The sequence below is a fragment of the Arachis ipaensis genome, chromosome B02 (genome assembly GCF_000816755.2).
Source record: "Arachis ipaensis cultivar K30076 chromosome B02, Araip1.1, whole genome shotgun sequence".
NCBI lineage: Eukaryota > Viridiplantae > Streptophyta > Magnoliopsida > Fabales > Fabaceae > Arachis > Arachis ipaensis.
Window position 1 is genome coordinate 82,894,411 of NC_029786.2, and position 9,880 is coordinate 82,904,290.

The 9,880-nt window shown below is 34.2% G+C and overlaps 1 protein-coding gene across 3 annotated transcripts; it reads right to left on the reverse strand.

Moving 5' to 3' along the window:
* LOC107625547 (dual specificity protein kinase splB-like) lies at positions 1,434 to 9,353 on the reverse strand. 3 transcript variants are annotated; one of them, XM_016328212.2, is made up of 11 exons: positions 8,925 to 9,349; positions 8,630 to 8,766; positions 8,509 to 8,528; positions 5,605 to 8,362; positions 5,443 to 5,529; positions 4,328 to 4,480; positions 3,919 to 4,082; positions 3,691 to 3,838; positions 3,144 to 3,266; positions 2,400 to 2,487; positions 1,434 to 1,945 (listed from the first exon to the last, which is right to left on the reverse strand). In XM_016328212.2, exons 4-11 carry the CDS (start codon positions 8,308 to 8,310, stop codon positions 1,758 to 1,760), a joined length of 3,657 nt encoding a protein of 1,218 aa, XP_016183698.1. In that variant the 5' UTR covers positions 8,311 to 8,362; positions 8,509 to 8,528; positions 8,630 to 8,766; positions 8,925 to 9,349; the 3' UTR covers positions 1,434 to 1,757. The 3 variants fall into 3 exon arrangements, with proteins under 3 accessions (XP_016183698.1, XP_016183695.1, XP_020971715.1); XM_016328209.2 differs by having other exon boundaries at positions 5,605 to 8,528; XM_021116056.1 differs by lacking the exons at positions 1,434 to 1,945; positions 2,400 to 2,487; positions 3,144 to 3,266; positions 3,919 to 4,082 and having other exon boundaries at positions 5,605 to 8,528; positions 8,925 to 9,353.

The window sequence follows — 9,880 nt, forward strand, 5'->3', positions numbered from 1 at the left end:
ATCAAATATCTTATCTTGCTTCCTCTTCGAAATTGAGCTCCTAGATTCACTGCAACTCTCATTCAAAACTGGGGTAAACAATCTTCGTCTTGACATTTAGATGTGTGCCTCCAATTTTTCAAGCTAGGATTTTTGGGTCGAATAATTTTTTAGACAACATTTAAAATTTTGAGAAATTTTTGTGTCTAGGGTTGCTTATAATGGTCACATTGCTCAGCATGCCACGCATGATGACTTTGTTTGCCACAAAATCATGTAATGCCACATAAAAAAGATTACTAACGGAGTCAACGGCAGACTAACACTTGGACATTTTTGATATACGGAGCCCATCATTGATGGGTATTACTTCAATTTTCTTCATTTATGAGTAGAAATGTCAACGTCTTCATCATTTTTGGGTAGAAATGGTAGTTTATTTTTTAAAAAATTATAACTTTTAAACGCTTATTCAAAAATTATAACTTAACAAGATGTAAGTAATTTAAAAATATAAAAATAAATAAATTTTAAATATTTAAAATTTACCGGTAAGTTTGACAAATTCGACGTCGAATTCATAGACACAAAAATTTACCATTAATTAAATCTCCTAATCATTACTAAATTAATGTATAACATCTTATAGTCGATTGTAATAATTTTTAAAACCTAAAATCAAATGAAACCAAAGGATATATATTATGTTCCGTAATTCACCTAGCATTTCTCTTTTACGTTTATATAAATCTCATTAATATAAATAATTACTAAATTCTAAATACATTATTGATATAGTTTTAATCTTTAAAAATTAAAACAGAAAATCCAGCTAAACTAATTGATTTTTCATAAAATAAGAGTAGAAACATTTCTCAAGAAATAGTATAAAAGTTGCGTTTTTTATTTTTGTTATTGGGCTTCCAATAGTATTTTCAAACAACGTAGAGAATTAGTCACCAAAAAAAAAAACAACGTAGAGAATTTATATATATTTTTTTCTCATGTGAAGAGCACAAATCTGACTCTTAGAATTGTGACTTTTAATTTTTTTTTAAATATGCAAATCTAAAGATCAGATTTAAATTTTTTATCTTAAATTTTTTTAAACATATAAATCAAACCCTAAACTCTAAATCTTCATATTTATATTTTAGTATTAAAAAAAAATTAAATGTACAAATCAAATCCTCCGATTTGCTTTACAATAAGAGAAAAAAATTATTTCAACACAAATTGAAGGACAAATCAAACTCTCTGATTTGCTCAATATAAAATCTAACCTTCATATTTCTCTTCTGAGAATCCGATTTGTTACTTAAAATTAAAAAAAAATTAAATCCATATAAAAAAATACACTAATGATCCATTAGTGTGAATTACACACAATCTTCTTTGATATCTAAAATAAATTAGCCTAAAAGTTGATATGCATCCTCACCCCAAAAAAAAAAAAAAAAAGGGAGAAAGACCAAAAGGCAGGAGAGAAAGGAAGCTCACATTAACAAAACATATCTTACAAGACACATGCCTCTGTATTTACACTATAGCAACCTTACTCTTCTCTAGTCTTTACTCTATGCTGCTGGTAGAGTTTTAGATCCTGAACCAAGCAGAAAATTGACAGATACAATCTACTATACCATGATCTCAACCTCACACTTTACAAGAAGAACAAGCTAGTTTAAGATTTCACAGCTAGCTGAAAGACAAGAAGCACTTGCCACCTATTTCTAATAACCAATGAAGCTCTTGGTAGTGCAGAAAATAGGCCTGCCTTATCTGTCGTGCCTGACAACCCCTTTTGCTTGAAGCGCCTTATACATAGATCGTAACCGGTTAGTTATCTCGGTGAACGATGGGCGACTTTCAGGATCACGCGACCAACAATCTTCCATGAGTTTCTTCCATTCAGGATCACAATGTTCTGGAATAGGCGGTCTAAGAGTGTTCTTTACAATCCCCCCTATAAGCATGTCATCAAAATGCAAGCAGACCAAGAAGTTAGTCACGACTCAATTTCACAAAGCAATTTTTTCCAGTGGCAAATATGTAATATCATTCCTTTCAAATCCATCATAATCATATCTAGGAAGAATGGAAACAATCATTTTAGACTCAAAGAACAGCTAAAAAAAATGATTGTTATATTCTCTTAAGAGAAAAATAATTAATTCGAAGTTTGGTTCTGGATAAGCCTAGGCGTGAATGTCACACACAACGTTTGGCAAGTTAAGTTTACTATACTATAAATTTGTCCAACCCTTTCAACTTTGAAATTCTACAAAAGAACTATATCAAGAAAGCAATGGTATGAAAGACATACCATAGGAATCAAGAAAATAAACTTCCAAAACTGCATAAAATGATCATCATTAACTACTCTGGCAAAGAAAAAACTGTAGGGGCATGAATCTTACCAATAATGGCACCATAATGCATATCTGCATAAGGTTCCTCACCAGTCAAGAGCTCCCACATTGAAATGCCGAATGAGAAGACATCAACCTGAAAATTTCATCCACTATCTAAATGCCATCAAAAGATTCATTGACTCAATGTTGCTCAAATAATCAAATTCATAAAAAGTAGTGGATTTCTGCTGCTTCTTTTTTTTTAATTTGATTTAGTCATTGAAGACTTAAGGCTGCATTTGGAAGGGAGATTGAGAGACAGAGACTAAGAGACTGAGGCTAAATTAAGTCTGTATATTGTGTTTGGTGTAAAATGTACTAGACTGAGTTATGTCTAAGTATCATGTTTGGTTTAAAATAAATATGAAGATTGAGTGGTAGATTTGGAGTTTGAAAAGTTAAACGAAAGTGTTTTTGAAAAGAAATATTATTAAAATTTCAGTCTTTAGTCCCCAAAATTTCAGTCCCCTCTGTCTCTACTTTCTGGAGATATTAAAAGGGACTGAAATTGTGTTTTGAGACTGAAATTTTAGTTTCAGTCTCTGACCATTAAACACAATACCGAGTCTCAGTTCTAGTCTCTGAAAACAACAGATGTTATAGAAGGCAATAATAAAGATTCAGTTTAAAGTTGCTAGTATTATAACTACAACAGCATCATTTGATCTTTGTAGTTGATCTTAAAAAGTGACAAATGACTTAATTGTTGCTTTGGTGAGATGCAATATAACAACGGATGATACAACTGACCTTTTCAGAAACCCTGTTGCTGCTGCCATTCAACAGCTCTGGTGCCATCCAAGGAAGGGTTCCTCGCACACCACCAGATATCAGGGTGTTCCGCTTAATTCTTGATAATCCAAAATCTCCAACCTGGGAAATCAACCGATCAACAAAGGTTGCTGAAGGAAACACATAGTCAACTTAGGCACACCAATTCATAAAACACAACAGAGAAAGGTTTTATAGCTTTAGAAAGTTGTCAGATATTGAATTCATCAACAGAAATGGATTCATCACTATATATTGGCATTTAAACTGTTTTTATGGAAAGTTTGTCATCACTATAAGCATCCTCATTGTCCTGCATTAATCATTATTAACCAGATCGTATGCTTGAATTCAAAGTTCCAATTCTACTTTTGGGTTCCAATATCTGCTTTTAACTTTCGCAGCCCTTATAAGCTCATTTGAATCATAAAAAGGAAGCATAGCATTTTACATGTCGAACAATCTTTATCATTTTATCTCTTAACTTTATTTGAAATGAATGAGATTTTGCTCAGAGAATTCTTACCTTGCATATGGGTCGTTCTGGATCCCTTAGATTGACAAGCAAATTGTCACACTTCAAATCAAAGTGAACAATGTTTTTGGAGTGCAAATATTCCATACCAAAAGCCGCATCCATGGCAATTATTAGCCTTTTACGGTTATCTAGTAATCTGCAGAAATAAGACCCTATATGCATAAACAACTATAAAAACAAAATGGCGTTGAGAGGAACAAGTAAGAAATAAACTACCTATCTTTCCTGATGAGGACATGCCGTAGGGAACCATTAACCATATATTCGGTTACAGTTGCCAATGTTCCCCCAGCTGCATCTGGTACTATTCCATAAAATGCAACAACATTGGGATGGTGAAGATTTGAAAGGATTTGTGCCTCTCTCCAAAAATCTTTAGTCTAATCAAGCCAAGAAACATATCAATGTAAAGAGTGATTTGCTTTGAAGATTTTACAATTTCTACTTATAACTAATTTAAAAATTTTGGAAAATCAACAGGCAACTTGGAGATTTTGGCAACTTAAGGGGTTTGTTTGTAAAGTCTATGAAGACTGTTGCCAACAGTAAAACAGAGATAAAACATATGATACAATGATACATATACATAACAGGTATTTAAGAATAATTTCCATCATAGACTCACCAATCGTTCTCGTTCAGAAGGTTTCCCTCCAAAACAGCTCTTCTTAATCCTCTTTATAGCAACATCACTTCCCCGCCATTTTCCATGATAAACAGTTCCATAAGTACCAGATCCTAACTCCTTAAGTTCTTCAAGATCAGCATTCTTTATTATCTGAATAATAATACAAGTTAGTTATAGCCAATAGGAAAACCATATTATGTAAAGCAGAAAAGCATTAGGAAGATGTAAACTACTTAGCAACAGTGATAAGCACACGAATAACTCATGCTTTTAGGAGAGATAGCTCACAGCAAGGTATTAGCACTTCTTCAATATGAAATGTTAAATTTCAACACACAATAAGATGGGCCTATATATTGTCTACGTATCAACCCCAAAAAATGCTATTGAGTATTGGGGAGGTCTGTCAGATATGAAGTCATTCACGTGCCTCTACACAATAGTTTAAGCTTTTGAAAGATGATTCACAACATTGTATCTTTTGTCTCTCAATAACAAATTTATTCTTCTATTGACAAAACAAAAAATAGTGTTCCAACATGGAAGTGTTAATAAAACTCTAATCATGAAAGGCATAAAATTGGTTCAGAAATGAAAAAAATGAATGCTAGTTTAAGAAAAGTATGTATTTGTTGGAGTTTCCTGGCTAAAGCAACCATGCAAAATAAAGAACAGTAAAATTGTGAAAAGATAGTTCCAGTGACCCTCTTATGCACCCCACGAACTCTCAAAATGTTAGGTTTTAGCTGACTTCCTTTTCTCCTTCCTCCTTAACTTCCTCTCAAGTCTCAACAATCCTAAAACTTTATCAATTAATCAGCTCTTGATACAATTTTCCTGCCGTCGGCCCATTCCACTTTTCTTTTCCCTCCATAGACCATTTAACTCTGACTTTAAAGAAAAACAATAACAGCAATTATTTCTCAAGTTGCTCAACTAAAAACAAATCCTCTAGAAAAGAATCAGAAACAAATATTTTATATACATAGATGGATGTGAAAGTGTATTTGAAGGTAGCAAGGTTTAAGTAGCATGTTAATAAATCAAAGATTCTGATCTTGAAACTTGTGAAAAATGAAAACCAAAAAAGGAACATTTCAGAGATGGAATACCTGCAGACCATAGATGCTCGCTTCCATTTCAGCTATCATTGCGTCAGAAAGGGAATCATTTTTGTCAGCTTCATCGTATTTAAAATCCTATAAATGAAGAAAAAATATTCAGAAATATGAAAGAGACTAGCCAAGAATCCAATTTGATTTTAGTTTTTCTACCTCAGGTTCAGAGTCTGCGATGATGCTATCTGCCTCTGTACAAGACAAGGATACAGGCATACATCCGTTTACATCCACAATTGGGGGGATGGATGCAAATGTAGAATGAATGACTCGAGGAACGACACCAGTCACATCTTCTACAAGCCCAAATGGTTTTGTTTGATTAACATCATCACAGTTTCCTAAATTTTTTGATAGTCCTGGCATGACATCTCCAGGTTTTGACTTTCCAGCAAAGTGCCCACCAATAACTGGAAAGATCTGGTCAGTACTGGTTATCAAGTCGTCATCAATAAAAGAAGGAACTTTGTGGAAAGAAGTGTTGTTTGGAATGTGCTGATCATTTGTAGGTGAATTTGAACAAGGACCGGGATCATTATGATGTACATGATACAAAGAAGCAGTGCTTAAAGTTGAAATTTCATTAAAACAGGCATCATGGCAACTCATGGAAGGTTGAACTTGCGAAGCTTTACAAGAAGTAGGTTCGGTTGACAGCTCACACGTAAGATCACCAAGAGAATTTTTGTGGCAAGAGGTTTCTCTACAGGTTGGCACTGAACCATTTATCTTGATGTTTCTTGTCAATGCAAAATCAGATCCTTGTCCACCATTCATACCTTCAGCAACAGCATATTTCTTACTATCTATAGTACTTTGGTTCATGTCCTCAGAACTTAGCTCCCAATCCTTTTGCATATTAATCTTGGCATTCAATTTATTAGCAGGGAAGGAATCCAGAAGATTCAATTCAGTCACGTGTCCCATATGAGCAGCAAGTGATTTCCCTTCATAAAAGTTGCCATTTGTTACATCAAAAGGATTCTTTCCTTCAATTACATTGATTTTTTCTGAAGTTAGAGAATTGTCCTCAGCATGCTTCGCCATAAAGCTAGATCCGTTTACATCAGATTGAGGCACAGGGTAACTTTTTCCAATTAAAATGCTATCTTTATGAATTCCATTCATTCCTGATGATTCTGAATATGGAGAAGATGATGTCAAATCCTGCCTTCCATACAACTCAGAAGACTCAATATTATTTGGTAGCTTACTTTGTAGTTGAGGATAAAGGAGACTGGAATCATGCTGGAGCTCAATAAGATTTCCTTGTGAGAAACTAGACTGTAACATGGAAGATGGCTGAGCCTTTGCATGGTTCAAGGAGAAAGAGAGGCCAGATCCTTCTTGTGAGCAGTAACCAGACCTTGTTAAACTCTCATGCAACTGTGAATCAGAAAATGAATGAAGCATCCCAAAAGGGGGATTGTTAGTACCACTAGAGTCAGCCTGTTGAAAGTTTGAATTTTCCAGATATGAAGGGGTCACAGATTCCATGTGAGGACTGCAGTTGCTAAATTGACCTCCAATGTGCTTCTTTGGTGGACAAACATCATCACGTTGACAGGGGAGACTTTCATTTAAGAGATTCAAAGTTACTTGTTGGGGGTATCTGCGATCAGCAGGGCTTATGGGGGAGTTCTCAGGTTGCAGCTGAGCAGTAATAAACGATGCATTGCTCTCAATACTACCTTGGCATGAATTATTACCAAGCAACTGTGTATAACCCATACTTGAACCTCCTCCCTTGATTCGAATAGAGGAAATTTGTGGAGATTGATTGTTGCATCTGTGCATAGTCAGAGAATCATTAAAACTTCCATCTGCATTCAAAGCATGAATACCACTGCTGGCTTCCACAGGATAAAAGGCATTGAGAGAATTTTTCTGTAAACCAGGTGCATTCAATTGACTTGCTTCATTTGCCAAACACTGCCCAGCACTATTTCTAAGAGTAGGCCCTGGCATGCCATTCACAGCAACAACATATTGGTAATCAGGATCACTCTGTGGAATTGTGCTTGCCACGAATGAACATGCCTCATCAGATTCACCCAAGGGAATTAAAAATATTCTGAGTCTTTGTGAACCTTCATTTCTTTCAAGCCCTTGGTATTCCTCAATCATATGTTGAAGATCCTCATCAGACGAAACAGATATCAGAGAATCGAGATCCTCCCCAGGAAGTTGATATCTGATTGTATGAGGTTGGCTGCAAATACCCAAAGTCTTCTTCATAAGCTCTTCCCACGAAACATCCTTCTTAATGGATATCATGCGGGTCTGTCCCCCTACATATCTGAGTTTTCCATCACTAGGCCTCGGTAATATTTTTCCATCAAAGCTGCACAGAAACTTCATTCTCCCATTCCGAGAGTCATCTAAAATTGAACCAACATGACCATTCAAATGCATGGATCCATTCTGCACAACAGATGACACACGTGTCCCATGATCACCCCACTCATCAATTAATTCACCAACAGTGACAGAAGCCCCATTCTCCATCTCATGAGTTGGCTCTTTCAGAGATATAAGGTCACTTACATCTGACCTTTGAGATTCCAATTTCTTCAGCCCCAAAATATTAGTAAGACATTCATACTTGACGTCGCCATTTTCCCTACTTTGTGCCGCTCTATTTTCACGCATTTGGGATATGTCACGAGGAACAGGAATTCTTCTAGAAGCAACTCCATCATTAACAAACTGCACAGGAAATTCTTCCCCTGCCCTAGTATTGATATTACTACGTAGATCCTGACATTTATTAGAAAATCCTGGCTGGAAGTGTTGCTTTGAGAAACCAGGATCCCTCCCATGATTGTTGACTAACAGGTTCTCCGCCTTATGCATCATCATAATAAAAGTTTCTCAACCGGTGAAGCTTCTAATTCTTCTCACAGAATGATGGCTATATAAGAATAATCCAAGGAGTTAAGTAATTGCTTAACAACTCAAAAAATTTGAGCACAATTTCCACCCTATTAAGATCCGAGTTCTCAACTCAACAAGTTTAATAACATCCAATCACAAATTCAATTCCAAATGCTAACTCACACTTTTGGAGAAGCTGAAAACTGCATCAAGAGAATGAAGAGATCATGTAGAAAACTTAAAATCCAAGAAGTGATAGACCAACAAAAAGTGTTAAAAACATTCCAACTAACTCCAACTTTACCTTATTGTACAAGCACACGTGTAACTAACTCTTAAGGAGGTGAAGAGCAACTACAATAACCTAAAGAATATTTGCTGCAAAATTGTTGAGCAAATCCTTGATCAGCAGCAACAATCCGAATCAGCAAATTCTAACACCTTCATCAACATTGTAAATCCAACATGATCAACCCAATAAATAAATAAATAAATAAATAAAAATGAGAACAAAATAAAAATTTCTAGCAGTGCATGCAAGAAATCAAAATATATATCATTCAAAATTCAATACTTTCCCTTCAGATTTAAAAAATTACCACAAACTTTGATTAGCCTCTGTATTTTTTTTTCCTCTGTTCTTCTTCCACCTCTGTTTTTCCACCACCGAATTCTCAAATTGCTCGCAATTGTAGCGAACCGTGATCGAATCGGGAGTGGAATTGAGGCTTCTGAGAGAGAAACAAAAAAGGAAACGGTGTTGGATCGATGAATCGAAAATTGAGACAGAATATGTTTTCCTTTTGAGAAATTGTTGAAAAAAAAAATTAAAACCACAAAAAGAGAGTAACGTGGCTTGCGCATGCAGGGTTCAATCTGTGCCGTCGGAGAGAGACATTGCCGAGAATTGTGCGGGAAAATATTAAAAATGAAGAAGAAAAGGGAAAGAAGAAAATTGAAGAGAGAAAAAGAAAAATTACGAATGCTTTGGGATCTTATTCAAGCTCACTTGCTTCTATTTTTTTACGTGGTGAACTCTCATTCTTTATTTGAAGTTTGAACACAGTTTTTAAAATATTGTTTTTTTTATTATTTATTTATTGCCTTTTTAAACAAAGATTTTTTGTTCGATTTTTTATCCTATCTTTGTCTTACTGGCATCAATTATATTGTGCTTGGTGTCATTAAAAAAAATCTTTTTTATCTTTTAATGTTTTTGATAAATTTTTAATTATAGATATACTTTTTTTTTAAATAAATTTTTTCAATTTTAGAAAAACATGATATCACGCTAGAGATAACAAACTTTGTTTTTCATACTCTAAAGAATTTTATTTTAAAACTCAATGAGTTATATCTCAAATAATATAATTTTTTTATACTCACTTAAGAATTGTAGATTCGAGTCTTACTCTTAATTTTAGAATAAAATAAAGAATTATATTTTTAGAAAGTATAATAACCTAAAAAAATGTGAAAACTTATCAACAAAATAATAATTATTTAAAGAAAGATAAAGAAGTATAATAATAGAAAAAATAAAAAATATATTGTG

Coding starts and splice junctions, on each gene's coding strand:
- LOC107625547 (XM_016328212.2), bottom strand. CDS start 8,310: ATGATGATGCATAAGGCGGAGAACCTGTTAGTCAACAATCATGGGAGG. Junction 4,083..4,327: donor CTTCTGAACGAGAACGATTG/GTGAGTCTATGA, acceptor TGGCTTGATTAG/ACTAAAGATTTTTGGAGAGA. Junction 3,839..3,918: donor GTCCTCATCAGGAAAGATAG/GTAGTTTATTTC, acceptor TTATTTCTGCAG/ATTACTAGATAACCGTAAAA.